The 16,710-nt window shown below is 37.3% G+C and overlaps 2 protein-coding genes across 4 annotated transcripts in view; both read right to left on the bottom strand.

The window, feature by feature from the left end:
- LOC137236496 (zinc finger protein rotund-like) overlaps window positions 1–16,710 on the bottom strand; it is a 371,834-nt gene that overhangs the window by 15,886 nt on the left and 339,238 nt on the right. For all 3 annotated transcript variants that reach the window (XM_067759172.1, XM_067759171.1, XM_067759173.1), the window contains one exon: window positions 7,809–8,880. In XM_067759172.1, the coding sequence (XP_067615273.1) occupies window positions 7,809–8,880 (1,072 nt within the window). The remainder of the gene's footprint in view (window positions 1–7,808; window positions 8,881–16,710) is intronic.
- On the bottom strand, window positions 10,661–11,581 carry LOC137238598 (neurogenic protein mastermind-like). The gene has a single exon (XM_067763769.1). The coding sequence runs from the start codon at window positions 11,579–11,581 to the stop codon at window positions 10,661–10,663; it is 921 nt and encodes a 306-aa protein (XP_067619870.1).

Raw genomic sequence — 16,710 nt, 5'->3', positions numbered from 1 at the left:
AGCTGGAATACGCCTGTTTTATTTGGAGGCCGTATCATGAATGCCATATTGTTAGGCTTGAACGTGTGCAGAAAGCGTTTGTTCGGTTCGCGCTGCGCTCGATGAACTTTTCTGAACCGATTCCATCTTATACATCCAGGTGCTCACTTATCAAATTAGAGTCACTGGAATGCAGAAGAACTGTCCTATCGCTCACGTTTGCTTATGACATCATTAATGGTGTAGTTGATGCACCTTGTCTCCTCAGGAGTCTCCGATTCCATATCCCTATAAGGCCTCTTCGTAATATACCTACTTCCTATACGGATTGTGTCCGAACCCTCTATGCCTCAAACGCACCTTTGCTTAGAGCTATGCCCGACTTTAATCGCATCTCTGATTCTTCAGCTATTGATTTTGCTCTTTCTAAGTTTACTTTTAAAACAATACTTACTGATATCTTTTCAAACAGATAAATGTGCTGGTCAATCTCTTCATAGCATGTAAGTTTTATTGTGTCTATACTCAACTTATGTACTATACTATTAAATAATTATCTAATTTTAATTTAACATTGTTATCTAGTCTGTAAGGGCTTTAAATGCCATAGACTGAAATAAAGAAATATGAAATAAATATGAAATATTTTGAGCATCGACATATCAAGAAGTGGATATGCTGTTTGCTTGTGCTACCTCTCCGTGCCCTGATAGCCATTTGACATTTTTACATAGCTTGAGTTAAAGCTCAACTTAGCAAACAAAATTTTTAAATTGCCATAAAAACAAATGTTTTAAACATTGAAACTATTTTTTCGGCAAATACGAACGATGTTATTGACAGTAGTAAAAAAAGTTTTTCAATTTTTTTTGTTGTGAGCTAAAAAACATAATGTATTATGTTTTAAACAGTAAAATTTGTTATAATGCTTAATGTTAAATCGTTTTGAAATGCCTTTTTAAAAAAACATTTTCTGTCTTCAACGATACGATATAAAAGACAACATGATATTGCAAAAACGAATATTTCATATTCGCAGTCAAATTAGATTTATACGATAACTTTTAAACTTTTCAATTTTATAAAAAAAAATATAGAGACGAAATTGTAATAACCAATACCGACAAAGGAAATAAGACGGTTTTAATGTACAAAGATGAATATGAACAAAAAATGAAAGAGCTGCTAAATGACAGGAACACGTACAAAACTATTAGGAACGATCCCACACAAAAATTACTGAGGAAGAACAACTCCATTATAAATGACCTCTACAAACAGAACAGACTTGATACAAAACAAAAAATACCAATTGACTTCCTCGGCTGCTAACGCACCAAGACTGTACGGACTTCCGAAAATACACAAACCGCATACACCACTTAGACCGATTTGCTGCTCTACGAATGTGCCATGCTATAAGCTATCAAAGTTCATTGGAAGTATCTTAAAAAATATTATGTCCGAAGACCTCAACATAAAAAACTCTATGGAACTCAAAGAAAGTATTAAACATCTCACAATAGAAGAAGATGAAATTTTGATCTCATTCGACGTAATATCCCTATTTACAAATATACCAATACATTTCGCAATACGTATTATAATGCAAAAATGGGATAAGTTGGAGAAATACACGACAATAGATAAGAAACAATTCCGGACGATATTTGATTTCTGCTTGCGTGATAATAATTATTTCACATACAATGAAACTCTATATTAACAAATTTACGGAATGCCAATGGGCAACCCACTATCTCCAACCATTGCAGATATCGTACTTGATAAAATTTTGGACGACAGCCTCGCTGAATTAAAAAGTAAAGACATATATGTCAAATACATAGCCAAATATGTAGATGACATATTCGCTATTGTAAAAACCAAAGACGTGGAAGACATATTGACAATTTTTAACGCACATCATACCAAAATACAATTTACAAAGGAAATAGAACAAAACAACAGAATTGCCTTCCTAGACGTGGAAATACATCGAAAAAATAAGAACTTGATTCTTAACTGGTATGCAAAGACCATTCAATTCAATTCAATTCAATTTCCATTCAAATCACCCATGGAACAAAAAAAATAAATACGGCAACCAGCCTAATAAGAAAAATACACCTCCTAAGCGATAATGAATTCACTGAAGAATATAAGAAGAAAATAAGAAGTTTTCTATTTAAAAATAACTACCCCAATAAGTTAATAGAACATTTACTAAATAATACTACGAAAAAAATTAGCCAACCTAATATTGCAAATGAGCTAACCGAAGCAAATACCAACAACAAAAAATACATCGGCATTACATATGTGCCTGGCATAACCGGCAATCAAGCGCTAAGAAAAATAATGAAAAACAAGTAAGGAAGGCTAAGTTCGGGTGTAACCGAACATTACATACTCATTTAGGAGCTATAGAAACAAAATAGGGAAAATCACCATGTAGGAAAATGAACCTAGGGTAACCCTGGAATGTGGTTGTATGACATGTGTATCAAATGGAAGGTATTAAAGAGTATTTTAAGAGAGAGTAGGCCATAGTTCTATGTATGGACGCCATTTAGGGATATCGCCATAAAGGTGGACCAGGGCTGACTCTAGAATTTGTTTGTACGATATGGGTATCAAATGAAAGGTGTTACTGAGCATTTTAAGAGGGAGTGGGCCTTAGGTATATCTTTGGACGCCTTTTCGAGATATCGCCATTAAGGTCGGCCAGGGGTGACTCTAGAATGTGTTTGTACGATATGGGTATCAAATGAAAGGTGGTAATGAATATTTTAAAAGGGAATGGGCTTTAGTTCTATAGGTGAACGCCTTTTCGAGAAATCGCCATAAAGGTGGATCAGGGGTGACTCTAGAATATGTTTGTATGATATGGGGATCAAATGAAAGGCGTTAATGAGTATTTTAAAAGGGAGTGATCCTTAGTTCCATAGGTGGACGCCGTTTCGAGATATCGCCATAAAGGTGGACCAGGGGTGACTCTAGAATGTGTTTGTACGATATGGGAATCAAATTAAAGGTGTTACTGAGCATTTTAAGAGGGAGTGGGCATTAGGTCTATAGGTCGACGCCTTTCAGAAATATCGCCATTAGGGTGGGTCAGGGGTGACTCTAGAATGTGTTTGTACGATATGGGTATCAAATGACAGGTGGTAATGAGTATTTTAAAAGGGAGTAATCGTTAGTTCTATAGTTGGACGCCTTTTCGAGATGTCGCCATAAAGGTGGACCAAGGGTGATTTTAGAATGTTTGTACGATATGGGTATCAAATGAAAGGTGTTACTGAGCATTTTAAGAGGGAGTGGACATTGGGTCTATAGGTGGACGCCTTTTCGAGATATCGCCATTAGGGTGGGCCAGGGGTGACTCTAGAATGTTTGTACGATATGGGTATCAAACGAAAGGTGTTACTGAGCATTTTAAGAGGGAGTGGGCATTAGGTCTATAGGTGGACGCCTTTTCGAGATATCGCCATTAGGGTGGGCCAGGGGTGACTCTAGAATGTGTTTGTACGATATGGGTATCAAATGAAAGGTGGTAATGAGTATTTTAAAAGGGAGTAATCCTTAGTTCTATAGGTGGACGCCTTTTCTAGATATCGCCATAAAGGTGGACCAAGGGTGACTCTAGAATGTTTGTACGATATGGGTATCAAACGAAAGGTGTTACTGAGCATTTTAAGAGGGAGTGGGCATTAGGTCTATAGGGGGACGCCTTTTCGAGATATCGCCTTTAGGGTGGGCCAGGGGTGACTCTAGAATGTTTGTACGATATGGGTATCAAACGAAAGGTGTTACTGAGCATTTTAAGAGGGAGTGGGCATTAGGTCTATAGGTGGACGCCTTTTCGAGATATCGCCATTAGGGTGGGCCAGGGGTGACTCTAGAATGCGTTTGTACGATATGGGTGTCAAATGAAAGGTGGTAATGAGTATTTTAAAAGGGAGTAATCCTTAGTTCTATAGGTGGACGCCTTTTCTAGATATCGCCATAAAGGTGGACCAAGGGTGACTCTAGAATGTTTGTACGATATGGGTATCAAACGAAAGGTGTTATTGAGCATTTTAAGAGGGAGTGGGCATTAGGTCTATAGGTGGACGCCTTTTCGAGATATCGCCATTAGGGTGGGCCAGGGGTGACTCTAGAATGTGTTTGTACGATATGAATATCAAATTAAAGGTACCAATGAGGGTTTTAAAAGCGAGTGGTCCTTAGATGTACATATATGTGAAGGCGTTTTCGCGATATCGACCAAAATGTGGAACAGGGTGATCCAGAAAATCATCTGTCGGGTACTGCTAATTTATTTATATATGCAATACCACGGACAGTATTCCTGCCAAGATTCCAAGGGCTGTTGATTTCGCCTTGTAGAACTTTTTCATTTTCTTCTACTTAATATGGTAGGTGTCACACTCATTTTACAAAGTTTTTTCTAAAGTTATATTTTGCGTCAATAAACCAATCCAATTACCATGTTTCATCCCTTTTTTCGTATTTGGTATAGAATTATGGCATTTTTTTCATTTTTCGTAATTTTTGGCTATCGTCATAGAGTCTATGCTCCTACCAAATTTAAGAAGGATTGGGAAATTTTTGTTCGACTTATGGCATTAAAAGTATTCTAGACAAACTAAATGAAAATGGGCGGAGCCACGCCCATTTTGAAATTTTCTTTTATTTTTGTATTTTGTTGCATCATATTATTACTGGAGTTGAATTTTCACTTAATTTACTTATATACAGTAAAGATATTAAATTTTTTGTTAAAATTTGACTTTTAAAAATTTTTTTTTTAAAAAGTGGGCGTGTTCTTCATCCGATTTTGCTAATTTTTATTTAGTATATACATAGTAATAGTAGTAACGTTCCTGCCAAACTTCATCATGATATCTTCAACGACTGCCAAATTACAGCTTGCAAAACTTTTAAATTACCTTCTTGTAAAAGTGGGCGGTGCCGCGCCCATTGTCCAAAATCTTACTAATTTTCTATTCTACGTCATAACGTCAACCCATCTACCAAGTTTCATCGCTTTATCCGCCTTTGGCAATGAATTATCGCATTTTATCGGTTTTTCGAAATTTTCGATATCGAAAAAGTGGGCGTGGTTATAGTCCGATATCGTTCATTTTAAATAGCGATCTGAGATGCGTGCCCAGGAATCTACATACCAAATTTCATAAAGATACCTCAAAATTTACTCAAGTTATCGTGTTAACGGACAGACGGACGGACGGACGGACGGACGGACATGGCTCAGTCAAATTTTTTTTCGATCCTGATGATTTTGATATATGGAAGTCTATATCTATCTCGATTCCTTTATACCTGTACAACCAACCGTTATCCAATCAAAGTTAATATACTCTGTGAGCTCTGCTCAACTGAGTATAATGACGACATATATTTTGCCTATAAACCGCACAATACACTAAGGAGAATCTTTACAAAAACAAAAGACAGGATAGAAAAGGAACAACAAAGCAACGTAGTCTACGAAATCAAATGCAAAGGCAACAACAACAATAACTGTAATAAGTGTTACATAGGCACAACAAAAAGGGCATTAGTATCGAGACTATACGAACATCAAATGGACGTGAAAAACAACAAAACAACAAAACAACAACAGCGCTTTCTCAACACCTGATCGAAAACGAACACACAGCTGATTTTGCGAACGCTAGGATTTTGGATGTTGAGAGAAGAGAAAAAAGACGGATGACACTGGAAAGTCTCCGAATTCAACAGCAACTCACAAACGTAATGAATTTTAAAGAAGACGTGGGCAACACAAACAGCGCTTACACAGCTGTGATCAAACATGTAAATAAATAATAATATTAAAACAATATGTTTAATGTTAATGTGATAGTTTTGTAATTTAAAAAATTAATAAAATTAATGTGAGTAAAGTTCCAAATGTTAATTTTTATGTGTATTGATTGTGCTGTATTCTTATATTTCATTTCGTGCTTTCATATTTCTGTTTTTTTAAATAAATGTAGACCTTCCTGATGATGACGCGAAAGCGCCGAAATGCATAGAGGGAAAAAGTAAAACTTTTGTTTTTCTTTATTAATCCATCGGCCGAAGCAGCTCCTACCCAGCAAACAAAAAAAATGTAAGTTCAATTGTCAGGGATGGTATGAAATTGCTTAAACTGGGCCCGAATCGTAACATACGATCACGGATCGGCAACTATACGAAAGAACATTACGTGATACGTCAAACGTATAAACAAAATAGGATTATAACATACGATAGCAAACGGAACGCAATTTATTTTCAATTCACAATAAATTCCACTATCCACATAAGGTTGGATCGTATTTTTAGCTCACAATAGATTTTGAACGGTTAAGAGAGTGCTTAACTTAAGAAGCTTTTAGTTACTTTCTGGAGAAGTTAAATTTGAAGCAAGCCGATACCAAAGCGAATGTATCGCCATGAATTCCGCCAATATTTTCTTTTGGCTTGGACTAAGCTTGTTTGATTTCGACAGTTGGATATTTGTTATTATATTTTACTTACTCATCTATTTTAACAATTTTCTTGCATTTTCAGTGAAATTTCTGTGTATACGATCGCCAGTTTGTTTTCGGATGAAAGTGGAACGGAACGTGTATGCTCAGTCACTCGCCACCTATGTTACGATCCAAAATTACGATCGAAGTAGTACGTTCACGTATGTCATAATCCGAAAATCCTATTTTTACGTGACGAGTTATACGATCACGGATGTTACGATTTCGCCCCTGGTCTTAAATATCACCTGATTAAAGGCAGTATGTGTGATTCGATTGACATCGTCTGATCACCACTCCCGAACATCATGCCATCAGTAACTACCCAAATGATATGATCAATCGAAAAATATATTATCGCGAAATATTTATATCATCTGATCATCACATCATGCCATCAGTAACTACCAAAATTATGTGATCAATCGCTTTCATTTGTTTTGTTACTAGAAACGATGCCGCCCGATTACTTTAAAAATATCTTCGTATCGGCAGTCATCGAAACGAGCCTAGCATAATCCTTTAATCATGAGTTCTGCGATTTCTCTGAACAAGTCATTGACATAACGAAATCAACATCAAACATCATATTGGTTCATTTTGTTTTATTGATTCTCAGACAGGGTGGATACCTAATTGATGTTACTTTTATATTTTATCATATCATATTACTATAATGACCTCAGCTGATAATCATTACGTATATCGTCATTCACACAAATAGTAACTCAATAAGAGTCGGTTGTCAATCCGTGGCGGTTTGTTTTTAGTTAGCTCATCTGCTAGCATAAACATCACACGACAACGTAGCATGTAATAAAATAAAAAGCTGTGAATGTCATCCACATAGACACAATAGAAATATCAACAGCACCGGCTCGTAAGAGAGAGGCGGTAACCGATTCACCGTTGAGACTATCTAATAATGCGCTATTGTCTTAAACGAGGCTGATGCCAAACTAGTAGTAACCAAGAAATTTTGAATTTATCAGTTTACTCTAAGATATCAGAATTTGAAAGGTGAAAGAAACATTACATTCTATTTTGATCGGTAACTTTTCCACCTATTGACACAGTTGTTGCACCATGACAAGGATTTTTCCAAGCCGTGATATTTCCCATGTACAGTTAAGAGGACTTTATGAAGCTTGGGGTTAAACAGGCTATTTTGCAGGCTAGCTGAAAGCTTGTTTCAAAGGATTTCACCCAGATATAAACGCTACAAAGAGACAGACCTACCGCTAACTTATATAAAGCACTTAAAAAAGAAAACAAACTCACCGATATCCTCTCGGCCGTTGTCGTTCATGCGGTGATGCGTTTGCAGATCGCCATGACCATTTGGGGGTCCAACAGATGAAGAACCGGCGCCACCACCACTACTGCCACCTCCAACTGCATTCACTGAGGGAAAATCTAGATGCTGTTGCTGTTGTTGTGTTGATTGTTGCTGTTGTTGTTGCTGCTGATGATGATGATGCTGTGGGCCACCATGGTGCTGCTGTTGCTGTTGATGGTGATGATGCTGCTGGTGTTGTTGCTGTTGTTGTTGTTGCTGATGCATCACATCCGTCATATTTGCCGCTGAATCTGGACTCACCTTAGGCCAATACGAATGTTCGGTAGGTGCTATTGATACCGGCGGTAAACCTAATCCCTGACGACTATGTGGATTCGCATTCGCCAAACTTGGCCCAGTTCCCGCACCACCAACACCAACGCCACTACCCGTTAAATTACCACCATTAACATTACTTCCCGATGAATTATTGTTGCCTAAGACATTTGCATTGCCATTAATTGTAGACCCCGCACCGTTCGCATTTGCATTAGCTGTTACTATCGGCGGTCGCTTATCGGTGCGTTCGGCGTGTTTCTGCATATGCTTGGTGAGATATGTCTCTTGTGTATAGGACTTGCCGCAATACTGACAAATGTGCGTTTTCAAATGTTTGGATTCTTTATGCTTAGGAATGTGATCGAGCAGCGACGGCTCATCGGAAAAGCATTTATAGCAGGAGTTACATTTGAATGGTTTGTCTGTTTGGTGGCAACGCGAATGCGACTGTAGATTGGAAAGCTGCGAAAAGGCTTTCTGACAGCCAGGATGTCGACATTTGTATGGCTTATCGCCGGTATGGGTGCGGATGTGTTGTTGCAGATGGGAGAGTTGTGTAAATTTACGTTGACAGATCTCACAGCGGTACGGTTTTATACCCAAATGGATGCGTGTGTGCTGCGACAGGTAGGAAGAGTTAGCGAATGCCTTGGAACATTGTGTACACTTGTAAGGTTTAGCCTCGCGCATATGAATCTGCGTGTGCAATTGTAGATCGGCTTTGGAACTAAAAATCTGAAAGTATAAAAAAAAGAGTGAGAAAAAATTAGTGCGCTGGTGGGATAAGCATTTTATAGCAGTTGATTGGAACTGAATGCTGCTGACAGTGATCACATCTTTATAATCTTCGTATTTACGTAACATTATCAAATTCATTTAAGAACTCTATATCAGGTATCGAGGTTACAAAGCTCTGATATTGACAGTGTTTCGTATTTACTTTGGAGCGAAATAGATCAACAACAAACAAACCACCAGGCGGGCATGGTTGTAATTCGTGTGTTCTCTTATGTACGAGAATATCTAGGCACAGCACTCACAAAAAATATCTGCTCAATGGGATTTGCGGGTACTTGATTAGGCTACGCTGTGCATTGAAGTCTGTTGAATCAAAGATTTGAAACAATTGTTTATTGTTTATTTGTTATGCAATGAACTGCAAGTATAATTAGACCTTATAATGAATCGATTCGCACAAACGAACGACAGTGGTCTGTTTGCTACTGATCTCCTTTTGTTCTTTTATCTGTATGTGTGCCCCACATATTTTCGAAATCTATTGGTTGATCGGATGTCGATCACTGTTCTAGACCAATCACAGTAGTGAGAGAGAGAATTCAACAGTGTTATTGTACTATGAGTTCTTGTTTCGTATTTTGATGGTGTGAATTTACGACCAGAGAACCGACTGGGATTCTCATAGAGAGAAAAGTTTCGAATTATTTGCTCGGAAAATAATAGTTGGTTTTCGAATTTTTAGACAATAGCTTTGATAATGATAGACTGGAAAAAATTACTGTTCTTTTCGAAATAAAAAAAAATATAAAAGTAATTGTAATTTTCTAAAGAGAAATAGAAGAATTTTTAGACATTACTGTTATTTGTAGATCGTAGAAAAAACTCGAAAAATAACTGTTATCTTCTGAGCCAAAAAGAAAACTTAAAAATAACTATTAAAAAAGAGATTTTTGTAATAACAGTTATAACCCTTACGAAGCCTGTCATAGTCAGTTGTTCCTCACGTTCAAGACGCCAGTAAGGCTCACAGAAACTTAATAACAAACTGACTCAATGTTAGTCACTAGACGATGCTTTTAGGAGTATTCTTTCCGCTCTAGTGGACTGAAGTCAGATACAACCCCTCACCCAGTGAAACAACATGTGCCGTAGCGCTAGTGAGGGTAAACTAGTTTGCAGAGTTGATTCCACCACATAATTTCGTTTTAATGAAGACAGGTATACGATTATGGTAAACTCCTGGACAGATGTAGTGGACTTAGTTTGAATGCAGTAATAGTCTGGAATGATAGTAGATTTAGCCACGCTACCATTATTAAAACCTTTCTCAACAAAAAATGGCTACTTGCAAGACTTAATCAATAACCTAGACCTGAATTTCACGGTCGTCTTACAGACAGAAAGGAATAGAATTATTTGAGGTAATGCACTGCGAGCTGCGTGTCTATTGTGCGCTTTTCTGTTTACAGTACCTCGTCCAAACCGAACGCGCACCCATAAAATTGATTATGGCATTAGGTTTCATGGAGTGTATGTTTTTATCTTCAAGAACGAAGATGAATCTCAATGGGCATTTGCTCTATTGACGAGGGGTTCTAGCTCCTTTCGGTGAGAGTTCTGCTCCTCTCTATTCAGCATGAGCTCTCAGAAGGAGCCATAAGTTTAATCACGGTTTGATGACCTTTAGATCTCCGTGTAATATCCAGATATATTAGATGCCCACATTGAGTTGGGAATAATAAATAGTAAATTTGCAAACGAAGTTTCTTAAATATTTTTATGTCCACTTATTAATACTGGAGTAATTAAATACAGTTATATACATATATATATATATAAAGTTTTGCAAAAGTACAACAGTTAAATCAACACCCACTACCTTTGTATCCTTTATATCCATATGTCGAGGTGAGCTTGTTGTAGAACCAACACTTCCGCCGCCGCCATCGCTCACTGTGCCAATATGATGATGACGTCCAGCAGCAGCATGATGATGATCCACGCTATTACTAGTCACAATGATGTGTTGATCAGGATTTGGACAAATGCGAGCTTTCCGCCCTCGACCACCGCCGCCAACACCACCAGGACCACTCGATACTGTGCTACTTGCACCACCACCACCAGTGCCACTTGTTGTACTATTCGGTACCGTTGAACTGACAATGGCATTTGTATCGACAGCTAATTTACCTAGTCCACTAACACCACCGCTGTTGTTGTTGTTGTTGCCACTAACACCTGTAACCGACGCTGATTGTGTCAGACCTGTAGTGGTGCTAACTTTTTGTTGTTGCGCAAGTAAATCATTGCCGCTGGCATTGATGTTGGTGTTAGCAGCTGCCAAGTGTCCGTATTGTGCAGTCATTTGCTGTTGTTGTTGTTGCTGCTGATGACCACTATGTGGCTGAGCATGTTGTGATTGTGTAGCTTGCTGTTGTTGTTGCTGCTGCTGCTGCTGCTGCTGTTGACTATACGATAATACCGATGAACGTAGATCGGCGGACGAATTTGAGAAAACGCTAAGCGGCCCAAGTGCGACGCGCTCATTCAAACTATTGCGCAATTGATCGATGGAGCGATGGACGGCATGCGTGTAATCGCCACCAGCTGGTGGTATTTCACCAATTAATGGCGAATTGTGGTGATAGTCGAGTCCACCGCCAATGGGACGGTACTCGATTAGACGGCCTTCCATTGTGGATGAGTTTAGGTTTTATGTTCGTTGATTTAGTATTTTTTTGATTGTGTTAAATATTTTATGCCACGTTTTTTGTTGCTTTTTCTTAAATGTGACCCGGCCTGTGAAAAGGTGGCTTATGACTCAAAAAAAAAATAAATAAAACTACTAAGAAACTGAACAAATGCATTGTTTATCTTTAACAGCTGTTTCTGGCAATTTCTTTTTTAAGTCATAAGCCACCTTTTCATAGGCCGGGTCACAAATTATGAATGGCATGAACTTTTTGGTCTTATTTCACACTACATACATATTTTGAGTTTCATGGCTTTTGAATTTTTAATTTTATTTCATATCATTGCGGAGCGTTAAGTTTACATATAAGTCATAAGTTTGTTTAAAAAAAAAATCGGTTTTATATTGAAGCTGGCTTACACATCCGCACACTTACATGAAAGCGTAAACTTGGATTGGAATACCAGAAAATGTCTCAAAGCTATTCTCATGGAAATTCATTGAGCTATTGCGCTAGAGAAGCCAATACCTTAGATATCGGTGGAGAGCTCACTAGCATAAAAGCGTGTCAGCGTATAAGTATAAGCTCACAATCGTAAATACGTATGAGCGAAAAATGGTATCGTAAAGCGTACTGACGCAAAAGTGTGTTTGAGTGAAAGTCTATCAACTTGCAAGCCTAGCGACCGCATGTCATATAAGCGTATAGGCGTAAACGTGCTAACGTATAATCAGACGAATTTAATTTTAAAGACGCAAGCGTAAGATTCGTGAAAGCGTAGTAACGCATCAGAATTAGCGTAAAATCGTAAAAGCGTGTTAGAAAAAAATCTTTTATGGTTACTTAAGCAAAAGCGACTTGGCGTGAAAGCGTATCAACGAGTTAGCTATATTCATGTTCTAAGCGTAAAAAGGTAAGGCGTAAGCAGAAGAGTATGAGAGTTGAAGCGTAGCAACGAATTATCGTACTTACCTTTCAACGAATAGGCATAAGAGTACATGCGTTCAAGCATGTGAGCGCGAAAGCATAGTGACGCATCAGCGTATAAACGTAGGAGTACAATGGTAAAAACGTATGAGATCGTATCGTGTATGTGTAAAGTCGTATTTAGGCGAAATCGTTTCAACATACAAGCGTATTGGCCTAAATGCGTATTGGCGTTTTAACATAAAATATCATTGACATGATTATAGTTGTAATCTTATATATTAGTATTCAGTGGAATCAGTGCAACAGCATAATTGTCATAAGCGTATAAGCGTAAACGTGCAAGCATAAACATTTAAGTGGAAGCGTGTAAGCGAAAGATATTAACCGTAAGCATGTAAACACCAAATCGCATGAGCATGAAAATTAACGCGTGTACTGGCAGCGTGTTTGCATAGTGGCGATTATTTTAAAATTTTATATTAATATTTTTTGTCGCAGTCGTAAGCATAAGGCGTAACGGAGACACACAAAATCGCAATAGCGTAATATAATAGAAAGCGGAAAGGTAAGTGAGGGAAGATGAGAGACAAAAAAGGAATCAAGAAGACGAAAATTAAGAGCAATGCAGAAGAGAATAAAAAAGATAGCGAAAAACAGGTAACAAGATGAAAATCAAGGAAAACGGGAATGAAAAGGACAGTTATGAAAGAGTGGGAGAAAAATAAGTAAGGTGGGAGTAAGGGGAAAGCAAAGGAGAAGGAGGAGGGAAAAGGGTATAGGAAAGGAAGAAGCGAAACGGAAATACAAAAGAGGAAAGCACCAAGGAAAGCAAGAGACAGAAGAAGGATAACACAAAAGGAGAAGAGAAGGAGTACAAAAGGGAAGCAAAAAGAAAGAGAAAGATATAGAATGCAAGAGTAGAAATGGAAAAAAAGGAAAGCGAAAGATGCTACACAAAGTGAAAAAGGTAAAAATTAAATTACCGTTGATAAACTATCGATAGTCCTTCTTATCGTAAGTTTGCGATAGCTTTAAATTTGCCATCGATAGATTTACGATAGATTTTAGGGTACGTTTGTTAGTGAAATGAAATATATTTCCCATTGAAATTTATACGGTATTTTACACTTAAAAAAAATTAGAATACGAATACATAGGAATTGGGGTCGGCTGTTAAAACACGCCCAAAAATGTGGGAGAGCTATTAAAGAGAAGTTTTGACTTCAATAACAATCGTCCGAAGTTTAGAAATAAAAATTCTATTTCTTTTATTTTTCATATTTCGTTGTGCAAACGCACGCACACAAATGCAGACAGTTCTTGTTTGGAAGAAAAGCATAGATCAAACGCCAATTTTGGATCGTTAGTATCGTTCGACACAAGCAATATATTTTATTTCCGCCTACTGATTACTGATACCGAAGTCAAAATCCGTCTTTAGGTACAACCCGATATTTTCAGTTTGAACTTCAAAAAAAGAGTGTTTTCCCCATCGATTGGAAAAACAGGCAATTATTTATTTATTTACTTAAAGTTGACAACAGACGTAAAATGGTCGACCATATGATAAAAATATACATATGTATGTATACAGAGCTAAAATTAAAATGTTATAATAGAACAAATAATATATATAACAATACACAATACGCTCAGCAAACGTTCGGAACGCGCAGGGTTCCGATCGGCTTCCTGTGGGAATGCAAACAAGATTCCAATCAGTATGTCGTCGGAATGCGGCAAAACTCGGGTAGTATAGTGTTGTATGCCATCATAACGCATAAGAAGTAACATGACTTGCGTTGTTGGAATACACCGGAGACCAATCACCTAGATGCCTGACCCATAAAATTACACTGCCGGAATGCATGCGATTTCGGTTAGTATCTCGTGAGAAAGCATATTTTTAACGATGTTGGAATGCTCCAGATTCCAATCAAATCAGTACTGTCTGGGTTCTTTTTAATGTGCCAGGTTGAAGAGTCAATGTATCCAACCCATCCTTATACATATAGTGTCTGAGTTTTTCACGGGACAAATAATGCCGGCGTGTAAAAAAAATAAATAAATTAGATGCTACCTCTCAGGTTAGATAAGCGAGTATTGCATTACGTAAGTGGCAAAAGTACTTTCAAGACTAATACAGCTATACAAATCATTATAGTGCGAACACCAGATAAGCAGAGGATTATTTTTAGCAAAGTTTCGACGACAAAGGGGTAAATAAAAAGGTACATAGTGTCTGGATACTCTAGGAGGGATAGCAAAATTCAATCGGCTTAGAAGGTCAGCGGAGTCAATTTCTCCAATAATGAGCTTATGGATAAACAATACCCTAAGTAATATTCTGCGATTTTCTAGAGTGGGTAAATTTTGTCCCAATTAAGACCACGTAAAGCAAGTATCAGGAACAGACTCAATACGTTTATATGATTTGAGAGACGGGACACCAAAAGCATGAGCAATACTCAAGTATTGGATGGACCAGCGATGTGTAGAGAGTCTTAGTGAGGTACGGATCATCAAACACCCAACGCTTTGTTGGCAATAGATGAATATGCAGGTTAAAACTCATTTTCGGATCAAAAAGGGCACCTAAATTATTTGCAATAGACATACGCTCCAAAGGTGTGCCATCTAGTGTATAAGGATTCAAAACTCATATGCTTACATTTAGAGCAATTTAGAACTAGTAAATTTGTTGAGCACCAACATTGGAATAAGTCTTAATCGGCCTGAGGAAGGTTTAAGGAACCCATATCGGCAGGAAAATAAGTGCGGCAAAGTTTTATATCACCCGCATTTATTATAGTATGGGAATGCAATATTATCTGTGGCAAGTCATTTATAAATAGGGTAAAGGGCAAAGGGCCTAGGTGACTTCCTTGAGGTACACCGGAGGAAACTCCGACCGATTCCGAGAGATTACATTTGAACAAGACTATTTGGGACCTGTTAGAAAGTCAGCCATATTAGTCAGCCAAATTAAAAGGCAAAACGGAAAGCCCAATAAATCGGGTTTATGAATTAGTAGCTCATGGTTGACAGTATCGAATGCTTTACTGAAATCAGTGTAAGTGACATCAGTTTGCTTCTCAGCTTCCTTCCTGTCCTTCAATAACTATATTCGTAAATACGAGAAAGTTGGTAGTGGTTGACCTTTGACCTATGAAACCGTGTTGGCATGGAGATAAAAGGGAACTGTACTGATATTGAAGTTGGCTGGTAACACTCTGTTCAAAAACTTTAGGAAAAGCTGAAAGTTAGCAATGCCCCTGTAGAATTGTATATATTAAAGATAATGGATTTTATGAGTGACCTCAGCCAAAGTGAAATTTATTTTATTTCTATTCAACTTTGTATGCGTCTGCTATATACGACACACACATAGACGGAACATCCATATATCTAGCCTATAAAAACGCTTCTCTGATACTAACATAAATTCTTCAAACATTTTTTCTACTACCATTCAATAACAAGGTCAGTGTTACGCCAGACATTAAAAAACTGTAAACAAAATATTGAAAAAATCTAAATCTGTTAAATATACGAAAAAAAAAAATGTCTAAACAAAACTAAGTCAATTGGAGAGTAAAGAACTAAAACTAAAATAAAAAGCATACAGAAAAGTATAATATCAAAATTGAAGCGCATACAAACTGTCGCGAATATTTGCGTGGATTTTGTAAAAAATCAAAAACAAACAAAAAAACAACAAAATCAAATACACACACGCACACAAAGAAAAAGCGCGCATCGATGAAAATGCGCAAAAAAAATTGGTTGAGAAATATTCAAATGCCGACGCTTTGAATTTAGAGTGAATTTAGAATGAATGAATGAGTGTATGTATGTGAGTGTGTATTTGTGTCATGTCATGTGATTGTATGCGCGTATGTGAACAGGTGGCAGCTTTGTTGGTGGCTGCTTTATTTTATTTTATTTATAAATTGATGCGATTGTATAGAAACTAATACACTTTGTCTATAAAAAGCGCGTGATTTTATATGCATTTATGTATGTACATATGTATGTGTGTATGAGATAAAAACATGCCTGTCTGTTAAATCTACACATTTTATTTGCAGTTGCATGGATACAACTGCGCACCCTCGTAATTTTACTTTTATATTTTTTTTTATATTCTAATAATCTAATCGACCATCCAACTCACGGCTGCAATGCTTCATACGTACTT

The sequence above is a fragment of the Eurosta solidaginis genome, chromosome 1 (genome assembly GCF_040869045.1).
Source record: "Eurosta solidaginis isolate ZX-2024a chromosome 1, ASM4086904v1, whole genome shotgun sequence".
NCBI lineage: Eukaryota > Metazoa > Arthropoda > Insecta > Diptera > Tephritidae > Eurosta > Eurosta solidaginis.
Note: the sequence above shows the minus strand (reverse complement) of the source record. Positions and strands in the feature narration are given on the sequence as shown.

Bases quoted from the DNA above. Each gene is read 5' to 3' on its own strand.
- LOC137238598 (XM_067763769.1), bottom strand. From the start codon at position 11,581: ATGGAAGGCCGTCTAATCGAGTACCGTCCCATTGGCGGTGGACTCGAC.